This window comes from Mandrillus leucophaeus, unplaced genomic scaffold (genome assembly GCF_000951045.1).
Source record: "Mandrillus leucophaeus isolate KB7577 unplaced genomic scaffold, Mleu.le_1.0 Scaffold714, whole genome shotgun sequence".
In the NCBI taxonomy this organism is placed as follows: Eukaryota; Metazoa; Chordata; class Mammalia; order Primates; family Cercopithecidae; genus Mandrillus; species Mandrillus leucophaeus.
In genome coordinates this window covers 980,984-1,003,506 of record NW_012107742.1, presented here as the reverse complement: position 1 = coordinate 1,003,506, position 22,523 = coordinate 980,984, and the positions used below count along the sequence as shown (strand labels likewise).

Here is a 22,523-nt window from a genome sequence, read left to right as displayed (position 1 = left end):
TAGTTTTAAATTAAATAATATTGATATGGTTCTATAAAACTAAAAAAGTACATGAAAATGTAAATAGTATTCTTACTAAAAATTAAATTCAAAGCTATTTCGAAAGGTGGGGTTTTCTTCACTATTCTTCCCAGGACCTTTTGCCTGGATATTAGGGATAACCGGTTTTAGGAACTTGAATTCATTTGTCCCGGAGCCTCCTGTCAGACACACCTCATACTGGTAGCTCTGGGACAGGATCCCGGTGCCGCTCACGTCCACCAGATGCCCTGGAAAGGGGCCCTCAGGCACCGAGCAGCGACCCACAGAGGCCGCCCTGCTCCTCCTGCACAGTCGCACCGCCACGAACAGGAGCACCGACAAGAGGAACAGCGACGACACTGAGGCCAACGCCACCACCAGGTAGACGGTGAGCGAGTCGGCCTGGGCCTGGGCCGGGGCCGCCTCTGGGAGAGGCAGGTAGGGCTGGGAGAAGCCGTCCACCAGTAGCACTTGCAACGTGGTGGTGGCTGAGCGCGGAGGCTCGCCATTGTCCTTGACCAGCACCACCAGCCTGTGCTTGGCCGCGTCGCGCTCGCTCAGCAGCCTGGCGGTGTGAACCTCGCCATTGTGCGCCCACACACCGAACAGCCCGGGCTCCGTGGCCTTGAGCAGCTGGTACGACAGCCAGGCATTCTGGCCCGAGTCGCCGTCCACTGCCACCACCTTGGTCACCAGGTAGCCCGGCTCGGCAGCACGGGGCACCAGCTCGGTGCAGGGCGCGGAGCCATTCTGCAGCGGGTACAGCACGAAGGGCGAGTTGTCGTTGGCGTCCAGCACCAGCACGCGCACCAGCGCCTCGCTGCTCAGCGCCGGGGAGCCGCGGTCTGTGGCGCCCACGCGGAACTCGAACGCCTGCAGGGCCTCGTAGTCCAGCGACCTGAGGGCAAACAGGTGGCCATTGTCTGTGTTGATGGAGACCAGGGAGGCGTGGGGCAGGTGCGGGTCCTGGGGCAGCAGCAGCGAGTAGATGACCTGGGCATTGGTGCCCGAGTCTCTATCTGTGGCGCTGACGCTGCCGATGTGCAGGGCGGGGCTGTTGTTCTCGCGGACGAACAGGGTGTAGGAGGTTTGGGTGAAGGTGGGGGCGTTGTCATTGATGTCGGAGACCAACACAGTTATGTTGTACTCCGTTTTCAGCCTGGGTATCCCCAAGTCAGTGACGGTGATGGTGATATTGTACTCGGCTGTGCTCTCTCTGTCCAGTGGTCTCTCTGTTTCCAACGTGTAATAATTTTCAACTGAAGATTTTAGCACGAATGGGAGGTCTTCCGGGATGGAACAAACAATTCTTCCGTTGTCCCCAGAGTCTATATCTTGGATACTAAAAACCATAACCACGGTCTCTGGTGCATTTTCTGGGATTGGACTGGTAATTGATGACACAGTGATTTCAGGAGCATTGTCATTTACATCCATCACCTGAATTCTGACTGTAGATTTTCCAAAAAGTCCTCCCCCATCTGTGGCTTGAATGATTATTGAGTATGATTCAATCGTTTCAAAATCCAAAGGTGCTGTTAAAGTAATGTCTCCAGACTTTTGATTAATTTCAAATGTCTTGCGAATATCTTCTGAAGCATGGGATAAAGTGTAGCATATTTCACCATTTGTTCCAGAGTCTAAATCCCAAGCTGAGACAGTCAAAACCAGCGAGCCAAGGATGCTATTCTCTGGAATCTTCACTTCATAAAAAGCCTGCTCAAATTCAGGGGAGTTGTCATTAATGTCCACAACCAGCACTTTGACCAAGGCAGTTCCGGACCTGGGAGGGGACCCGCCATCCAGAGCAGTGAGGATGAAACTGAGCTCCGGGCGCTCTTCATAATCCAGTGCCCTGTCCAGAACTAACTCGGGGTATTTCCTATTGTCTGGATTGACTCTCATTTTAATGTGAAAATGAGAGTTGGGGCTTATTGTGTAGCTTTTTACAGCATTGATTCCTACATCTAAATCCTTCGCACTTTCTAGTAAGAACACAGCACCAACAGGACTGTTCTCTGGGATTTCTAGGAGCATTTGTTTTTCCAAGAAGATGGGAGAGTGATCATTTATATCCCTGACCTGAAGCTCAATTTGTAAAAACTGCGTGGGGTTTTTCATTAACACCTGGAAATGTAGCACACAAGGCTGAATGGAACCGCAGAGCTCCTCCCTGTCTAGTGTTTCACTTAAGAGCAAATCCCCAGTGTTTATGTCCAGCTGCAAACGCTGTTTCTTATCATTAGAGACCACCTGAGCCCCCCGTGAGGACAGTTCTCTCACCTTCAGCCCCAGGTCCTTTGCCAGATTGCCTACAAAACTCCCGCTCTGCATTTCCTCTGCCACGGAAAAGCTCCCAGGTTCAGAGCCCGCCTGAGACATTCCCAGCAAAACAAAGAGAAGCAGGACTTGCCTTATCTGCTGAGTGCATGCTCTTCCGTTCTCCATAGCTCCTTTCTTGTAGGCTTCTTGAAGAATGGCTTCAGTTCTGGGGAATGTGTCTCTGACTTGTCCACCAAATCCTCTATGGTCTAAGGATTTTAACCCTGTTGAATGGCTTCTAAGTCACCCTCTTGAAGGCTTGTTCTTTCTGTCTTCTGCTTCTCTGTGTGCACTGGTTATCAGTGTTCACAACACCATCCGGTCAATTTATTTTTCACGATGTTATCCTGCAGCGCCACCAAGTGTCTCCATAGATTTTCACAGTTTGGTGAAAGCTACCTAAATTCCATTCACTTATATGTCCTCCGGAAACAAACATTGTTTTATTCATCGTGTTCAAGTGATTACAAATATATTGCATCTTCTATAATAATTATTTCATATTCTCTTTAGTTTGATATGCTGTTAATATTCATCTTAAAGCATTTACCTTTCCCTACTCTCCACACAGCCAAACATGCTTAGTTGTGGTGAATACAGAAATACAAGATGTGATTCCTGGACCCCAATGGTTTGTAATCTTTCTGAGAAGATTGGAAACATAAAACAACAATAATATTATTAAGCTGTACAAAATTCTATCACTACTTGACTTTCCTTAGGTGGTAATGAAAATGCAAAGTATACATGGGTCATTTTAGAAGTCCTCTCATATTTGATATGAAACTGGATTAACCATGAGATGGGACATACTTTGATAGTTATGATAGCACAAGAAGGCATTCATTTAGATTTCCTTGGTAGCAAAGAATTGTGAACTGCGAGAAAGTAAAGTAAGATATTGGGAGTAGAACACATTATGAGAATCCTTGATTTAGTTCCAGCTTCTCAAAAAATAATAAGTGCACAAGCACGTTAGTTTCATTTAAAGCAGGCTTATTTCTAAGACTGGCCTCCCTCAGTTTCCCAAGATTTATTCCAGCAACAATTATGGCTATCTGCTTTGTTTTTCAGCTCAAGAAGCTGAAGAGATTTTCTTCCTCAATAATAGAACAAAATCTTAGCCTTCATTCTGATTAGCCCAATTGAGAGCACTTCAGCCTGTTACTGAAGAAATCAGTGTCTCAAGATGTATAGGATTAAAGGTAGAGATTGTAGTCCCAGAATCTAAAGACTCCATCTTTGGCCCTTTGTTTTAGTCCAGTCAGAAATTGCCCCTTAAACGTGAGGTGGTTTCAATCCTAGCCGAAGTGCATGGCTGCTACATAATGAGGGAGATGGTTGGAATAGGTGCTTGGAACCAGCCAATGGTATCCACTATTAGACATCTCAAAATACTCTGAAGAATGTAGGATATCTAAGAAGTCTGCATTTTTAAAAAAAATGCTAATTTCAAATTACATTCGTAAAAATGTGAACTAGACACATGGTTGAAAAATTATCAGTGCAGAAGAGTAGAAATTGAATAGTATGTGGATTGACTATACAATTATCCTTCTTTCTTCTTAACCTCCTCTAAAATGACAGAAAATTAGCAAAAGGTATGAACTCACAAAGACTTACGATGTTATCCTGCAGCGCCACCAAGTGTCTCCATAGATTTTCACAGTTTGGTGAAAGCTACCTAAATTCCATTCACTTATATGTCCTCCGGAAACAAACATTGTTTTATTCATCGTGTTCAAGTGATTACAAATATATTGCATCTTCTATAATAATTATTTCATATTCTCTTTAGTTTGATATGCTGTTAATATTCATCTTAAAGCATTTACCTTTCCCTACTCTCCACACAGCCAAACATGCTTAGTTGTGGTGAATACAGAAATACAAGATGTGATTCCTGGACCCCAATGGTTTGTAATCTTTCTGAGAAGATTGGAAACATAAAACAACAATAATATTATTAAGCTGTACAAAATTCTATCACTACTTGACTTTCCTTAGGTGGTAATGAAAATGCAAAGTATACATGGGTCATTTTAGAAGTCCTCTCATATTTGATATGAAACTGGATTAACCATGAGATGGGACATACTTTGATAGTTATGATAGCACAAGAAGGCATTCATTTAGATTTCCTTGGTAGCAAAGAATTGTGAACTGCGAGAAAGTAAAGTAAGATATTGGGAGTAGAACACATTATGAGAATCCTTGATTTAGTTCCAGCTTCTCAAAAAATAATAAGTGCACAAGCATGTTAGTTTCATTTAAAGCAGGCTTATTTCTAAGACTGGCCTCCCTCAGTTTCCCAAGATTTATTCCAGCAACAATTATGGCTATCTGCTTTGTTTTTCAGCTCAAGAAGCTGAAGATATTTTCTTCCTCAATAATAGAACAAAATCTTAGCCTTCATTCTGATTAGCCCAATTGAGAGCACTTCAGCCTGTTACTGAAGAAATCAGTGTCTCAAGATGTATAGGATTAAAGGTAGAGATTGTAGTCCCAGAATCTAAAGACTCCATCTTTGGCCCTTTGTTTTAGTCCAGTCAGAAATTGCCCCTTAAACGTGAGGTGGTTTCAATCCTAGCCGAAGTGCATGGCTGCTACATAATGAGGGAGATGGTTGGAATAGGTGCTTGGAACCTGCCAATGGTATCCACTATTAGACATCTCAAAATACTCTGAAGAATGTAGGATATCTAAGAAGTCTGCATTTTTTAAAAAATGCTAATTTCAAATTACATTCGTAAAAATGTGAACTAGACACATGGTTGAAAAATTATCAGTGCAGAAGAGTAGAAATTGAATAGTATGTGGATTGACTATACAATTATCCTTCTTTCTTCTTAACCTCCTCTAAAATGACAGAAAATTAGCAAAAGGTATGAACTCACAAAGACTAAGAATGCATAAGTGAATACACAAATTATCTGATGATAGGAAGCAGATGAAAGAACAATTAACAACAGTTCCAAGAAATGTCTAAAATAAAGTTCCTGCATTGGAGATACTAAAAATAAACTACTGGGTTTTTTTTCCCTGTGTAATCCTAATAGGTACCAAACTTGGAGGACCCAGGTGTATAAGAAGGCTGAAGTCAAGTAAGGCCTTTAAAAAGAAGTTATCAGTTGAAAGTACGTATACTGGATAGTTGAATTCTGTGGTCTTTTTGCCGCCATACAGAGACTAGAAAATAACTGAAAGCCAGAGAATGGAAAGCTTATACTCTGGAGAAATTAGATTATATTCTGGAGAAATTATACTATCTCCAGTCTTGGAAACCCCAGGCAGAACTGAGTGAAAGTAGGAGGTATGAAACTAAAGATAAGGAGATTAGGCAAAACACTGCCTTCTGTATAGTGAGACTCCTCGCCATGATACTCTCAGATTGTAGGACACAAGATATATGCCTGACGTCTTCTCCATCAAACCCCAGAACATTGAATATTGTAGAATTCTATCCCGGGGAATATGAAAGGTGCAGATAAAGACTTATATGTACTGATATGTGGGGGTTTTCCAAGGTAGCAGCTCTATCCTATCATGGTTACATTAGAGTGAAGCCCTGTCATCAATACTCATGAAGGGTTGACTGTCAGCATTTGCTGTGTCATCATTCATATATATAACAAGATAGCCAAAGATCACAAGACTTTTGAGAAAATGCTTACATGAAATAGAAAGACCAAAACTGTAATACTACCGCCACACACAAAAAGCAACAGGAGGCAGTAGATATAATTCAGAAAACAAAAGAAAGCCTTTTTTTTTTTTTTTGAGACGCAGTCTCGCTCTGTCGCCCAGGCTGGAGTGCAGTGGCAGGATCTCGGCTCACTGCAAGCTCCGCCTCCCGGGTTTACGCCATTCTCCTGCCTCAGCCTTCCGAGTAGCTGGGACTACAGGCACCTGCCACCACGCCCGGCTAGATTTTTGGTTTTTTTAGTAGAGACGGGATTTCACCGTGTTAGCCAGGATGGTCTCGATCTCCTGACCTCGTGATCCGCCCGTCTCGGCCTCCCAAAGTGCTGGGATTACAGGCTTGAGCCACCGCGCCCGGCCAAGAAAGCCTTTTAAAATGTCTGATTAATATCCCCAGAGAAACAAAATGTAGTAAGAGCTAATACTTATTGACTTATTCTAAGTTCATTATTCTAGTGCCTCATATGTATTTACCTAGTTAATGTTAACAGTAACCCTATCAAGTACATATTCATATCTGGAAGACAAAGAATAGCTTAGGGCTTAAGTGCCCCTTACTAGCTATATAGCCTTAGGCAAATTCTTGCCTTTGATTCACTTGCAAGTTTAAAATAGGTATAATAATAACTCTTACTATATAATGCATTTTTAAAGAATAAATAGATTAATTATAGGTGAAAGAAGATTTACATTTGCAAATTTGTAATATGTCATAAAAAACCAAAAGAGTTCTTAAAAATAAATATTTGTTATCCAAAAAGAAAAACTTAAATATGAAGATTAGATGACTACATGAATTGTCTAATAAGTAGAACAAGAGATGGAAAAGAAGAAAAAAATTATAATTTAGAGTCTCAGAAAAATCAATGCAGGAGGTGCAATATTTAATGAGATTCTGGTTAAAGTGAGACTGTAGAAAACTCAATGGATAAATTATTACTAAAACATAACAAGAAAATTTCTCAGAACTTACAGTGAGAGTCTGTATGTTAACAGGGTATGCCTGCATGGCCAGATTAATAAATAGAATGCCTATATTAAGGTCTTTTCAGAATACCAGGAAAAAGTTTTTCAGGGCTTCCAGGGAAGGAGGTACGAGAGAAGGAACAAAGAGAGGTGGAATCAAAATCAAGTCAGTCTTTTGAAAAGGAACTCGACATGCAATGAGTAAAAGAAACAGTTTCAGCTTTCAAAATCTGACGGAAAATTATTTTCAAACTAGAATTTTATACCCAGTCAAACTATCAAGCAAATGAAAACAAACAAAAAAGATGTCTTCACAATACAAGGAGGCAATTTTAAAAAATCTCTTCTGCATTCATTTATATGAAGGCCTTGAGAGATGTGTGCCAGCTGAATAAGAGAGTAAACTAAGAAGAGTATACTGGACCTTGTAAAAGGAGACTCATGAAGGAAAGTACTGAAGGGAAAGAAGTCCCAGGGTAACAGTCTATAGATGAGCCAGTCTAAATGAAACAGAGGAAATTCAGGTTGAAAGAGCTCCTGAAAATAAATGTCATTGACAGAGTATCTTAAAAATTGGAATATTTTTAAGGAGAAAATACATTCAAATGAAAGATACGGAAAAAAAACAATAGAAGTACATAGAAAATAATGCAAGTATGAAATAACAATTATGAACTCTAGGAACCATGCTTTTCAAGTAAGGAAGTTTAATTATAGTACAGTACACAAATGCATATTCTGAAGCACACAGCAATATAGATACTAACTACTAATTTAACTAAGAAACTGTGGCATCTATATTGGGAGAATAGGAGAAAAACAATTTGCAATGTTTGTATATGTTTGCTAGTTTGGAAATAAGAAAGCTAAATGCTTTTCTATTATAGAAAGAAATGGTTCAAATACAAAACAATATCAAGATATAGTAGTATAAACATATTATTTATAAATATTGAGATCAAGTCAAGAAGAAACCACACTGTGGTAAGGGACTGGCAGAACAGCTAATTTAGAAAACTATAAAATGTTAGTTATATATAGTATATATTTAACATATAGTAATATAAAAAACTAATGAAACTTGTTTTTCGTTCTAACCCTTAGTTCCTCTTTATTATTAAAAATTTGGTATTTAACATAAATTTGCAACATAAAAATGAATATCTCCAGCAATCTCAAACACAAATTTTAAAATGTTTTATTTGTATTCATTTTCATGCAGATTGTAATTTTATTTCAATTATAAGGCAGAGTCTGTTTTATACATCAGCAAAAGTTAACATAAGAAAATATTGGCCAAGTGAAAGTAGCATGCTTAAACATAAAATAATAAGTATATAAACTAAGGGTATTATTGATGTTCAATATTGCTCACAATATGCTTTGTTTCATTTTGTAATGAGCATAGTAGTAGAGAAATATTTCTTTTTAAATACATGATTTAGAAATAAATGACATGGTTTTCAAACACGAATATATAGAATGTTAGAATGAGTTTGGAAATGTAGATATGCCTTAAATAGAGCAAGTACACTATAGAGAGAAGCGATTAGAATCATGGGATGCAAGCTCTGAAATGAATCAAAACTTCAGATTTTTGTGATGAGATATAATAGTAATTAATTCCTTGGGCAGTTGGAAAGAATTAAAATCTTAACACTATCATTTAGAAAATATACTAATTACATTAAACCTAGTTGTTATTAATGCAAAAAAAAGATGAAACATTGTAAAATCACAGGGATATACTACTGGAAAATAATGCTTGAAGTTGCATAATAACTTAAATTTGAGATTTAAAAGTAAACTAATGGAAACATGGCTATGCAACACACCAAAAGTACATGAAACTAAAAACAGACTTTACTGAATATTAAATCCAAAGCTATTTCGGAAGGTGGAATTTTGTTCACCTTTCCTTCCAGGGCCCTGTGTCTGAATATCCGAAATAATTGGTTTCAAGAACTTGAATTCACTGGTTCCGGGGCCTCCCGTCAGACACACACCATACTGGTAGCTCTGGGACAGGGTCCCAGCGCCGCTCACGTCCACCAGATGCCCTGGAAAGGTGCCCGAGGGCACCGAGCAGCGACCCACAGAGGCCGCCCTGCTCCTCCTGCACAGTCGCACCGCCACGAACAAGAGCACTGAAAAGAGGAACAGCGACGACACCGAGGCCAACGCCACCACCAGGTAGACGGTGAGCGAGTCGGCCTCGGCCTGGGCCGGCGCCGCCTCTGGGAGAGGCAGGTAGGGCTGGGAGAAGCCGTCCACCAGGAGCACGTGCAGCGTGGTGGTGGCTGAGCGCGGAGGCTCGCCATTGTCCTTGACCAGCACTACCAGCCTGTGCTTGGCCGCGTCGCGCTCGCTCAGCAGCCTGGCGGTGTGAACCTCGCCATTGTGCGCCCACACACCGAACAGCCCGGGCTCCGTGGCCTTGAGCAACTGGTACGACAGCCAGGCGTTCTGGCCCGAGTCGCCGTCCACTGCCACCACCTTGGTCACCAGGTAGCCGGGCTCGGCCGCCCGGGGCACCAGCTCGGTGCAGGGCGCGGAGCCGTTCTGCAGCGGGTACAGCACGAAGGGTGAGTTGTCGTTGGCGTCCAGCACCAGCACGCGCACCAGCGCCTCGCTGCTCAGCTCTGGGGAGCCGCGGTCTGTGGCGCCCACGCGGAACTCGAACTCCTGCAGGGTCTCGTAGTCCAGCGATCGGAGGGCGAACAGGTGGCCGTTGTCTGTGTTGATAGAGACCAGGGAGGCGAGGGGCAGGTGCGGGTCCTGGGGCGGCAGCAGCGAGTAGGTGACCTGGGCGTTGGTGCCTGAGTCTCTGTCTGTGGCGCTGACGCTGCCGATGTGCAGGGCGGGGCTGTTGTTCTCGCGGACGAACAGGGTGTAGGAGGTTTGGGTGAAGGCGGGGGCGTTGTCATTGACGTCGGAGACCAGCACAGTTATGTTGTGCTCGGTTTTCAGCCTGGGTGTCCCCAAGTCAGTGATGGTGATAGTGATGTTGTACTCAGCTCTGCTCTCTCTGTCCAGCGCGCCTTCTGTCATTAGGATGTAAAAATTCTCCACAGAAGGTTTTAGTAGGAATGGCAGATTCTCTTGAATGTAGCAAACCATCTTTCCATTTTCTCCAGAGTCTCTGTCATTAATCTTAAAAACAGCCAGTACCGTCTCAGGAGAATTCTCAGCAACAGAGTTGGAAAGTGATGATATAATGAGTTCAGGGGCATTGTCATTGGTGTCCAATACTTCCACCAAAACCCTACATATTGCAGAAAGGCCTCCACCGTCCATTGCCTGTATATTTATTTTGTAAGAATTTACTAACTCATAATCAAGCAATTCTCTGAGAAAGATTTCCCCAGAAAAAGGATTGATTTGAAAGGTTGTTCGAATATTTTCTGAGGCATCAAAAAATGAATAGGATACTTCCGCGTTAACTCCAGAGTCTATATCTTCTGCCGATACCTTAACAATAAGGAATCCAATGGGGCTGTTTTCTGGAGCCTGGGTCTCATACAGAGCCTGGGCAAACTGTGGGGCATTGTCATTGACGTCCAAGACCACAATGCCTATAGTGGAGGTCCCAGACCTGGGTGGAGACCCACCATCCAGCGCTGTGAGGGTTAAGCTGAGCTCTCCCTGCTCCTCCCGATCCAGTGCTTTGTCCAACACTAGCTCTGGATATATCATGCCTTCATCACTGCCACCAATTTTAACATGGAAAAAAGAGTTGTGGCTGATCGTGTAGTTTTGGATACCGTTAGGTCCTCCATCTGGATCCTGTGCTCTTTCTAGTCGAAACGCTGTCCCTTCAGCAGTATTTTCTGATATTTTTAACACTGTTTCTTTGTCCTGAAACACTGGCGAGTGATCATTTATATCCCTGACTCTCAGCTCAACCCGGTAAATCTGAAAGGGATCATCCATTAAAATTTGGAAATACAGCATACAGGGCTCTTTAGGGCCACACAGCTTCTCTCGGTCCAGTTTCTCATTTGTGAGCAAATTCCCAGTGTGTGAATCCAGGAGCAGGTATTGTTTGTTATCATCGGAAACCACCCTGGTTCCCCTTGCAGCCAGTTCCCCCTCTGCTAGTCCCAGATCTTTTGCCAGATTGACCACAAAGGATCCTCTGTCTGTTTCCTCAGTCACCGAATAACGTCTAAACCCAGAACCTGCCAAGGACACTCCCCCAAAAAGAAAAAGAAACAGGACTTGCCTTTGTCTTGGGAAGCTGAATCCCCTGGCCTCCATAGCTGCTTCTTTCCTCAATGTCAGTCTCAATCGCACTGCCCCAGCACAAATAGCAATCGCAAACCCAGACTTATGTGTAGCAGAGATGTAGGGTTTTTAATTTTTCCTTTCCCAATCGGGGGCTCAACAGCTTTTCTTCTCAGCCCATCTGTCTCGATATTTCCTTTTTGTCAAGGACTTCCGTAGCATTCTGGTCAATTTTGTTCCTCCATCTCTTTAGCCTGCAGCGCCACCTTGTGGCTTCCAATACAGTCAAATGGCTATGCCCAATTTTTGTGTTTGTCTACATAAAAATTCTTCATTGCTTCTTGAGAAAAGTTAAAAATTGAACAGTTGAAAAAATGTTTCTAGTAGTAACCCTGTTCAATTCTGTGTTACATTTAGCTGTGTACTAGGCCTTTCGCCTCTGACACAACTCTTATGCAAACAAAGGGAAAATTGTGGGTGCCTTCTGGAACCACCAAAACAACCGATTTCACTTTCCCCAAAACTTTGAGCATAGGAACACCAAAAATTAGCATCAACAGAAATCTTGTTTCACATCTTCTTCAACAAATTTCTTCAAGATCTCATTACATTGCCTAACTAGAATCACTGCTCTGTAGTCCAGAACCAAGCATTTAGGCTGTCTCTCCACTGTGCTTCTCTAAAACTTATGTATACAACTATGCTTACTCTATAAATATTATTGCTTTCTGTTTCAGGCCAATTTGCCCCCTCATCAATGTGTGAACTACTTGAGAACAACTGTCTTAGTCATCTTTGGTTGGCAAATTAGCCACTCACTAAATGCTTGCTATATTAAGGCATGCATAAATAAACTCTAGTAAGACATGAAACAATATTCAGTGCCTTTTGAACTCTGCTATTTGAAAATTATTTTCTTTAATTTGTTCATACTTTGCAATTTTTTTTCTTATATTAGCTTTAAAATAACTTGCAGAGTTAAAGAAGGGACTGGCCTTTATTTTCAGATCCCTTTTAATGGAAATCTAGTAGGCCCTAATTTCTCTGAACCAAATAAGGGGAGGTAAAGAACAGATCAAACTAACACTTATCCTAACACTATTGAAAGTGAGAACAAATTATTAAATCTGACTCACACAGAATTTTATTCAAAGGGCTAATATCTAGAAGGAAGCTCAATTTTTCACATAATAAGTAAGAAATACAGATTAAACATAGGGATGTTTTACAGAGAAAGGGCTAGATACCACCAATATATACTATGATGAATATACAAGCCAAACCATATAAATGTCTCCTCGATAAGTTCCTTTTTTTCCAACTTAATGACACTGAGTTGTTAGCCATTAAAAATATGACAGGGACCTCTGACTTTTTAATTCAGAAATAGAAACAATAAATTATTAAATATTTTTACATAATACCTTTGCCTTTTGGCTACAAACACAAACACATTTACACATACTCAATGTCTTACAATGGCTTCTCTTTTTATTTTTAGATAAGGCTGGTTAAAGATTTCTCATATCACAATAGGAATGTTATATTTTATTTAGGTTGATATAATTGAACATTTTTTAAAAAGGTAACTTTACGAGACTCCATCTCAAAAAAAACCATAAAACTTTGGATGGGCACATTGGCTCATGCCTGTAATCCCAGAATTTTGGGAGGCTGAGGAAGGAGGATGGCTTGAGCCCAGGAGTTCAAGATCAGCCTGGGCAACCTGGCCAAATCCTATCTCTGCAAAAGACTAGCCAGGCATGGTGGCATGCACCTGTAGTCCAAGCTACTTAGGAGGCTAAGCTGGGAGGATCCCTTGAGCCCAGGAGGCAGAGGTTGCAGTGAGTCAAGATTGTGCCACTGAACTCCAGCCTGGGTGACAGAGTAAGACCGTGTCTCAGGAAGGAAGGAAGGAAGGAAGGAAGGAAGGAAGGAAGGAAGGAAGGAAGGAACTTTACGAAGTATTATAATGAAAAGTTAGCTTGAACTCAACAAGAATACCAATTTTGAAAGGAAAATAGACAAAAGAAATGTAACATAGGAAATATGCCTAATACATGCAACAGGTTATTTTAATACTTGAGGTTCTAGGAAACTGAGAACTAACATGAAAAATGGAGCAAAGAAAATGAATAGGAAGTAAATAAAATATGAAGATGGAAAAATTTTAAATTATATCAATTTTGAAGATAAAGTCTATTTTGTTAATTGGGATTCCATATGCAACACCTCTTTGGGGTAAATATAAGGAAAAGGGAAACTGAAATTAACAATATAATTTGAACTAACAATCAATCAGAGAAAAATAACACCTTATTGGTGGTGGTGGGCATGAATAATTTAATCAACAAGACACTCATAAGAAGTTAAATAATTTATCAAATGAGTTCCTATCAAGAATTAAACCCAAAGCTATTGTGAAGGGTGGAATAGCAATCTATTTCTTTCCCAGCGCCCTAAGGAGAGAAGTTGGAGATAATCGGATTCAGGAACTTGAACTCATTTGCTTCTGAGCCACCTGTCAGACACACTTCGTACTGGTAGCTCTGGGATAGGGTCCCAGCGCCGCTCACGTCCACCAGATGCCCTGGAAAGGGGCCCTCGGGCACGGAGCAGCGACCCACTGAGGCCGCCCTGCTCCTCCTGCACAGTCTCACCGCCACGAACAGGAGCACCGACAAGAGGAAAAGCGACGACACCGAGGCCAATGCCACCACCAGGTAGACCGTGAGCCTGTCGCCCTGGGCCTGGGCAGGGGCCGCCTCCGGGAGCGGCAGGTAGGGCTGGGAGAAGCCGTCCACCAGGAGCACGTGCAGCGTGGTGGTGGCCGAGCGCGGAGGCTCGCCATTGTCCTTGACCAGCACCACCAGCCTGTGCTTGGCCGCGTCGCGCTCGCTCAGCAGCCTGGCGGTGCGCACCTCGCCATTGTGCGCCCACACACCGAACAGCCCGGGCTCCGTGGCCTTGAGCAGCTGGTACGACAGCCAGGCGTTCTGGCCCGAGTCGCCGTCCACCGCCACCACCTTGGTCACCAGGTAGCCTGGCTCGGCCGCCCGGGGCACCAACTCGGTACAGGGCGCGGAGCCATTCTGCAGAGGGTACAGCACGAAGGGCGAGTTGTCGTTGGCGTCTAGCACCAGCACGCGCACCAGCGCCTCGCTGCTTAGCGCCGGGGAGCCGCGGTCTGTGGCGCCCACGCGGAACTCGATGGCCTGCAGGGCCTCGTAGTCCAGCGACCTGAGGGCGAACAGGTGGCCGTTGTCCGCGTTGATGGAGACCAGGGAGGCGAGGGGCAGGTGCGGGTCCTGGGGCGGCAGTAGGAAGTAGGTGACCTGGGCGTTGGTGCCTGAGTCTCTGTCTGTGGCGCTGACACTGCCGATGTGCAGGGCGGGGCTGTTGTTCTCGCGGACGAACAGGGTGTAGGAGGTTTGGGTGAAAGCGGGGGCGTTGTCATTGACATCTGATATCTGCACTGTTATGTTGTGCTCCGTTTTCAGCCTTGGAGTCCCCATATCTGTGACGGTGAGGGTGATATTATATTCAGCTCTTGCTTCTCTGTCGAGTGCTCTGTCTGTTACCAAGGTGTAAAAGTTCTTGACTGAAGGTTTTAGAAGAAAGGGAAGGTCTTCCTGGATGGAGGAAATGGTCTTCCCATTGTTTCCGGAGTCAGGATCTGAAACGCTGAAAACAGCAACTACAATCTCAGGCGAGTTCTCTGGAATGGGACTGGTGAGTGCAGACATGGTCACCTGTGGGGGATTGTCATTCACGTCCACTACCTGCAGGAGAAGAGTGCACTTTCCTGAAAGACCTCCTCCATCTGTGGCTTTGATGTGCACTTCATAAGACGTAACCGCTTCGAAATCTACTTGTTTTCTCAGTCGAATTTCCCCTGTCATAGCATTTACCTCCAACGTTTTACTAATATCCTCTGAAGGCTGAAAGAGTGAGTATGATATTTTTCCGTTGGCTCCGCTGTCTAAATCCCTGGCGGAGACGGTGGCAACCAGGGAGCCAAGGGCGTTGTTCTCTGGAATCCGCACTTTGTAGATGGGCTGCTCAAACTCAGGGGCATTATCATTGATGTCCACCACTTCAATGCGGACCTGAGCAGTTCCAGATCGCGGTGGAGAGCCGCCATCCAGCGCTGTCAGGGTTAACCTTAGCTGAGGCTCCTCCTCCCGATCCAGCTCTTTATCCAACACTAGCTCAGGGTATTTCCTGCCATCACTGCGTTCTTTGGTTAGAACCCCAAAATGGGAATTTGGGCTGATTTTATAGTTTTGAACATTATTGCTTCCTACGTCCGAGTCCAAAGCATGATACAGAGGAAACTCAGTTCCTAGAGGACTATTTTCCGGTATTTTTAGAATAATTTCCTTTTCAGTGAATATGGGAGAATGGTCATTTATATCTATCACCCTCAGTTCAGCCTGAAATATTTCTAAAGGTTTTTCCATTAACACTTGGAAATGTAGTATGCAAGGCTCAGTGGGACCGCATAGCTCCTCTCGATCTAGCTTCTCATTTATGAGCAGATCCCCAGTTTGAACCTTGAGCTGCAAATGCTGTTTGTTCCCCTGGGAAATGATCCTGGCCCTGCGGGTGGACATCTCTGTCAACCCCAACCCCAGGTCTTTTTCTAGATTTGCCACAAAAGAGCCTCTCTCCGTTTCTTCCACTACGGAATAGGACCCCAACTCGGCGCCAGCCCCAGACAAGCTCAGCAAAACAAAGAAAACAAGGACTTGCCTTTGTCTCCGACTGTGCATCCGTCCAATCTCCATTGCTTTTTCTTGAAAAGTTGGTTCACAGAGGCTTCACGTATCCCCAGGATCCTAGTAGCACGGTTTTGCAGTCCAGAATGTCAGAACCAAGCAGCCCAGTGGTGTCTTAAAGAGGTTTCACATTCGGGTTTGCTCTGGCTCCGCTATTCTTTTGTTTCCAGGCTTTGGGAAACGGTTTGCTGGACCCTGGAGCGGCATGGGCAATTCTATTTTCCATCATCTTAACCTGCAGCGCCACCACGCGTTCTCACTGAGTCATATTTTCTGGTTTGAAATTGGCGGCAAAATTATTTTAAACGTACTGAATAAGCTATGCAATACGAAACGCTGAGTCCTATTTTCATGTGTCTTTTGTGTGTACAGATGGAGCGCTGTGATGTTGTTGTACAGGGAGGAGTACAAGGAGCAAACAGTCACATGTTATTGACTGTTTAATGCTGTTGGGTTGTTAATGATTAAATAAAATGTTTAAATTGAAATTAACATTTAAGTTGAGAAAAAATATACACTTAGGAGCATAATGTTTCTCTCCTTTTGAATCATCCAGCCCAAAATATCATAAGCAAAATGTTTCTGAAGTGACATGGGAACAATTTCACAACCACATATTTGTCATTCTACGTATTACAGGCACTATACATAGAAACTACAACATTGCAATCTGTAGTAGTTCTAAAGAGGATAGTTAACCAATGCTTTATTAGAGAGTAATTTACTTCCTCTTTATCACCTAGGTCTGAGAACTGTGAGTTTTTACAACTTTCAAATTATTGGAAAATGACTTCCCAAATAAGCAGATGTCAAGGTTGGGCCTGCCACAATTTTGAATTGTTTTTATCATGACAAGAATAATTTCTCTTTTATTCTACTTAAAAATCAGATATACTGAGATACAATTAAATACATACAATACAATCCACCCTTAAATATATGCATCTACTAAGTACCCACGAAAATTTTAAAAAATACAATCTACCCATTTGAAATATATGATTCAGGACAGGTGCAGTGTCTTATACTTATAATCCCAGCGCTTTGGGAGCCTGAGGCAGGCAGATCACGAAGTCAGGAGTTCGAGGCCAGCCTGGCCTACATAGTGAAGCCCCATCTCTACTAAAAATACAAAAATTATCTTGGGAGGCTGAGGCAGGAGAATCCAGGAAGTGGAGGTTGCAGTGAGCTGATATCACACCAACGCACTCCTGCCTAGGTGACAAAGCAAGACTCTGTCTCAAAAATAAATCAATCAATAAAATACATGATTCTTGGCTTATGATATATTCAGAGTTGTGCATCCATCATCACAATTTAGAACATTTTAATCACCTCAGAATAACTCTGTATCCTTCAGCTATTACTCCTTACCCCCCACCAATTCCCTCATCCCTCCTGTGCCCAGCCTTGAGAAACCATTAATCTATTATTTGTCTCCATGGAGTTTCCTATTCTGGATCTTCATATTATGGAATAATATAACATTTGGACTTTTTTTGGCTGGCTTCTTTCTCTTAGCATAATGCTTTCGAGGTTCATCCAAGTTGTAGCATTTATCAATGTTTAATTTCTATTTTTGGCCAAATAATATTCCATTGTGTAGAATATGACATTTTGATTATCAGTTCATCTGCTCATAGACATTTGGGTTGTTTTCACCTTTTTGGTTATTATGAATAATGCTGCTATGGACATTCATGTATAAATGTCTATGTGGATGATGTTTTCATTTTTTTTTTCTTTTTTTGAGATGGAGTCTAGCTCTGTCACCCAGGCTGCAGTGCAGTGGCATGATCTTAGCTCACTGCAACCTCTGTCTCTCAGGTTCAAGCGATTCTTGTGCCTCAGCCTCCCAAGTAGCTGGGATTACAGGTGCCTGCCACTATGCTCAGCTAATATTTTTGTATTTTTAGTAGAGACGGGTTTTCACCATGTTGACCAGGCTGGTCTCAAACTCCTGACCTCAGGTGATCTGCACGCCTCAGCCTCCCAAAGTGCTGGGATTACAGGCATGAGCCACAGCACCCAGCCTAGTTTTCATTTCTTAAGAGTGGAATTTCTGGGTCATGTGATAATCCTATGTTTATTCGAGGAACTGCCAAAACTGTTTTATGAAGTGGCTACACCATCTTATATTCCCACCCACAGTGTATTAGGATTTTGATTTTTCTTTCTCCCAATACTTGTTATCTGACTTTTTGATTATAGTCGTTCTAGTGGGTGAGAAGTGGTATCTTGTACATTTGATTTGTCTTTCCCATATGACTAATGATGTTGAGCACCTTTTCATGTGTCTATTGGCCACTTTTATATCTATCTTGAAGAAATCTCTAGTTAGATTTTAGCCCATTTTAATTGGGTTATTTGTCTTTTTATAATTTAATTGCAAGAGTTCTTTATATATTCTAGATAAAAGTCCCTTATTAGATTTGGATTCTTTTGTTTGGGTTTTCTGTTTTCATAATTTAAATTGCAGTAAAGATTCACGATATCGTTCTCAATTTAATGTTTTTTATTAATAACTTTTGGAAGTTTGTTAATTTCCTTGCTTTGGGTTAAATCATCTAATCAATAAGGCCCAAACTGCTGGTATGAAGACCTTTACGTGCCTTTGGCCACAGGTGGTGCTGTGGCCAAACAGCCAATGTGTGGTAGTAGACAGTATAATGGCCAACCAAAGATGTCTATTCCCTAATTTTCCCAAATCTGCAAATAGGTTACCTTACGTGGCAAAAGATACTTTGCAGACATGATTAACATGTTGAGGCTGCAGTGAGCTGTGATTGAACCACTGCACCCCAGCCTGGGTGACAGAGTGAGATCCCATCTCTAAAACAAGAAGAAAAAAGAAATTTTCGAAGGGGAGGTTGTCCTGTACTATCTGAATGTGACAGAACACTTCCTGGCTATAGTCAGAGGGAACTATGACTATTGACGAATGGTCAGAGAAGATGCAATATTGGTGGCTTTGATTATTGACAAAGGGGGCCATGAGCCAAGTAATGTGGGCAGTATCTAGAAGACAGAAGACAAAGAAATGCATTCTCCCCTAGAGTCACAGGAATGGAATGCACCCCTGCTGATGCCTTGATTTTAGCTTAATAAAACCCATATTAGACTTCTGATTTACAGAATTGTAAGACAATACATTTTTATTGTTTTAAGCAATAAAGTTTGTGGCAATTTTTTACAGCAGCAAGAGGAAATGAATACATAACATAAGTATGGATTCTCATGCACCCAGCAGCTGAGTCAACAAAAATTTATAATTTCTATAAGAATAGCATTATTACAGCAATGCTGGAGAATGTCTGATTCAGCTATAATGAGTCTTTTTTTCAGAATAAAGTCATTTATGAATTATACACATATATTTTCAGCGTAATTTTTAGGAAGAGTTGTCAAAGGCATAAGGTTAATTTTAACAGCAAACAACTGGAGTCCCTCAGATTTTTTTTATCTGAAATTCCCCAAATCTCTTAGTTATGAAGTGATAGGCATTCCTTCACAACATTGCTTATATTTTTCAGAAATTAGTTATTTCATTTATAATTAAAACTAAAATAACAACTACTTTTAAATGTTTCAAAAGAAATATGTGTTTATACATATATAATATATATTATATATATTACAAATAAATATTTGGGTTAGCAGAAAAAGAATGAAGAAAGAGCACAATAAGTTCAATGCAACCATAGAGTAACTCTATTTCCTATTCAGCCTTTCAGACTATTCAGACTAATTTCTGCAGCAATGAATGTGACATATTGACAAGATGACAAGGTATGGGAATATAATCAGACTGATTCATTCAAAATGAATATCACTTATGATGTCTGATCCAACTTATTTAGGTCAGTGCTTCTATAAGGGCTTTGGGTTTAGTGGTCTACATCAGTATGACATCGGTGTAGAGACAAATACAAACTATAAACTAAAAGTTACATCTTTACATGGGAGTTTAGGTCATGGAATAGAAGTAGAAATAATAGATGCATTTTACTTTCTTAGAAAAACAATGCTACCAGTTAATGCCAATATAATGTATTGATTAAAAACTGGGGCATTAGATTTAGGTAGACTTAGACTGTATTTAATACTTTTCCTTATGTTGCTTGAGAATTATGAGCAAGTTACTTACCTTTCTAAGCCTCAGTGTTTTCATACATAAAAAAGGAGAAATATACCAATTGTATTATGGTTTGGGAGAAACTTTAAAAGATAATAAATGCAAGACACCCTGTATACCACTTTAAACTAAATTTTAACTAAATGAGAAATCAACAAGTAAAAGCTTAAAAATCAGATTAAACTGTGTGTTTAAGATCTGTGCATTTTACTGTATATATAATATTTTAAGTAAAAATTGCAGTTCCTAAGTAAAAAAACAAAGTTCAGAAGTAGGTAATGCAGAGATTACATGACGACTCGATGGTCACCAGGGACTCTTGTATCTTTTAAGTTTACTTTATGCTATCTGTCATAATCCTTAATGTTTCAATCATTACGGTCCAACATGGCTGTTGTACTAGCCATGACATACAGATTCCAGGCAACAAGGAGCACTTAGAGAAGGAAAAAGGGGGCCCCCTTCCTAGATGAATCATCTCCCTTTAAACAGTCTTCTTGGAAGTCAGTATAACACTCGTACACACATCTCAGGGACTACAACCCAGTCATACGTTCAGTTTTCCAACCAAGAAGGCTGGGAAAATGTATTGTTTTGACTAAGCAAACTAATGCCCTAAACGAAATCTGAGACCTGTTACTAAAGAGGAAAAGATAAATGGATATGGGTGGCCACTGCAAATTCCATCACAGAGGGTCAATATTTCTCTAAGGGGAAAAACTAATTTCATTACTGTGGTAGATATGGGGAAGGTTTCTTCCTATTTGAACACCACAAAAGTGGAAAGCAATTCAAAATAATTATATTAAAACATATACTGATATATTAATGAAAGGAAGCAAAATTATATAACCTTTTAAGAGAAATGTTCATCAAACAGCATCAAAGAAGATAAGTACTATGAGGCAGAGTAAAGCAGGAGCCAGACATTCTCACTGTACTAGCTCTCTTTCCTTCCTGCTCAGACTTCACTGTAACCTTCGTGCATTACTGCTCTGTATACACCTAATGAATTAAGAACTAAGAAGTAAATCAACAGGGAACTTCAACTGACTATGTAGAAGCAATTTCTCATTGTTTTTCCCGCTTATGCACTCCTTTTATTCCAGAACTAGTATTTTCAGATATTCCAGATATTCCAGAACTAGTATTTGTACAACTATTGACCTCATCAGTGTTTTGACTGGCAAGCTTTAAAACTATTCAAATTGGTATACTAATGAAGAAAAGATGAGATACCGTATTTAAAACAGCGACAACATGAGAAGTCCCACAGGAAAGTTTAGTATAATTTATAATTTATAGGAGGTTAACAGAAACACCATACTCTAAATTTATCATAAACATTAAAACATACAATATGAAAACTGATTATTTCAGTTGAATGCTGAAACCAAAATCATTTCTAAAGTTGGAGTTGTCTTCCATTTCTGGCTCAGGGCATTGGCCCTGAATATTGGGTAATATTGGCTTCAGAAATTTGAACTCGCTGGTCCCGGAATCTCCTGCCAGACACACCTCATACTGGTAGCTCTGGGATGGGGTCCTGGTGCCGCTCACATCCACCAGATATCCAGGAAAGGGGCCCTGAGGCACCAAGCAGCGACCCACAGAGGCAGCCCTGCTCCTCCTGCACAGTCGCACCGCCACGAACAGGAGCACCGATAAGAGGAAGAGCGATGACACTGAGGCCAACGCCACCACCAGGTAAACAGTGAGCGATTCCGTCTGGGCCTGGGATGGGGTAGCCTCTGGGAGCGGCAGGAAGGGCTGGGAGAAGCCGTCCACCAGGAGCACGTGCAGCGTGGCGGTAGCCGAGCGCGGAGGCTCACCATGGTCCCTGACCAGCACCACCAGCCTGTGCTTGGCCGCGTCGCGCTCGCTCAGCAGCCTGGCGGTGCGCACCTCGCCATTGTGCGCCCACACACCGAACAGCCCGGGCTCCGTGGCCTTGAGCAGCTGGTACGACAGCCAGGCGTTCTGGCCCGAGTCGCCGTCCACCGCCACCACCTTGGTCACCAGGTAGCCTGGCTCGGCCGCCCGGGGCACCAACTCGGTACAGGGCGCGGAGCCATTCTGCAGAGGGTACAGAACGAAGGGCGAGTTGTCGTTTGCGTCCAGCACCAGCACGCGCACCAGCGCCTCGCTGCTTAGCGCCGGGGAGCCCCGGTCTGCGACGCGCACGCGGAACTCGAACTCCTGCAGGACCTCGTAGTCCAGCGACCTGAGGGCGAACAGGTGGCCGTTGTCCGCGTTGATGGAGACCAGGGAGGAGAGGGGCAGGTGCGGGTCCTGGGGCGGCAGCAGCGAGTAGGTGACCTGGGCGTTGGTGCCTGAGTCTCTGTCTGTGGCGCTGACGCTGCCGATGT

The 22,523-nt window shown here is 42.4% G+C and overlaps 4 protein-coding genes across 5 annotated transcripts in view; all 4 read right to left on the bottom strand.

Moving 5' to 3' along the window:
* Positions 1–2,656, bottom strand: PCDHB11 (protocadherin beta 11). Of its 2 annotated transcripts, XM_011965104.1 has the most exons (2): positions 2,435–2,634; positions 1–1,737 (listed from the first exon to the last, which is right to left on the bottom strand). In XM_011965104.1, exons 1-2 carry the CDS (start codon positions 2,450–2,452, stop codon positions 76–78), a joined length of 1,680 nt encoding a protein of 559 aa, XP_011820494.1. In that variant the 5' UTR covers positions 2,453–2,634; the 3' UTR covers positions 1–75. The 2 variants fall into 2 exon arrangements, with proteins under 2 accessions (XP_011820494.1, XP_011820493.1); XM_011965103.1 differs by having other exon boundaries at positions 7–2,656.
* Positions 1–16,512, bottom strand: part of LOC105528399 (protocadherin Fat 1-like) — a 33,754-nt gene extending 17,242 nt beyond the window's left edge. The window contains exons 1-3 of the mRNA XM_011965129.1: positions 13,709–16,512; positions 8,925–11,192; positions 77–2,552 (exon numbers count right to left, since the gene is read on the bottom strand). Of these exons, the coding sequence (XP_011820519.1) occupies positions 77–2,552; positions 8,925–11,192; positions 13,709–16,028 (7,064 nt within the window). The 5' untranslated portion in view covers positions 16,029–16,512. The remainder of the gene's footprint in view (positions 1–76; positions 2,553–8,924; positions 11,193–13,708) is intronic.
* LOC105528372 (protocadherin beta-10) lies at positions 8,194–16,158 on the bottom strand. The gene is made up of 2 exons (XM_011965105.1): positions 15,994–16,158; positions 8,194–11,575 (listed from the first exon to the last, which is right to left on the bottom strand). Exon 2 carries the CDS (start codon positions 11,269–11,271, stop codon positions 8,875–8,877), a length of 2,397 nt encoding a protein of 798 aa, XP_011820495.1. The 5' UTR covers positions 11,272–11,575; positions 15,994–16,158; the 3' UTR covers positions 8,194–8,874.
* Positions 16,513–21,525: 5,013 nt separating the features above from the next.
* The window catches only part of PCDHB8 (protocadherin beta 8), a gene marked incomplete at its 5' end in the record, with an annotated part of 2,698 nt that continues 1,700 nt past the window's right edge, over positions 21,526–22,523 (bottom strand). The window contains one exon of the mRNA XM_011965102.1: positions 21,526–22,473. Within this exon, the coding sequence (XP_011820492.1) occupies positions 21,526–22,473 (948 nt within the window). The remainder of the gene's footprint in view (positions 22,474–22,523) is intronic.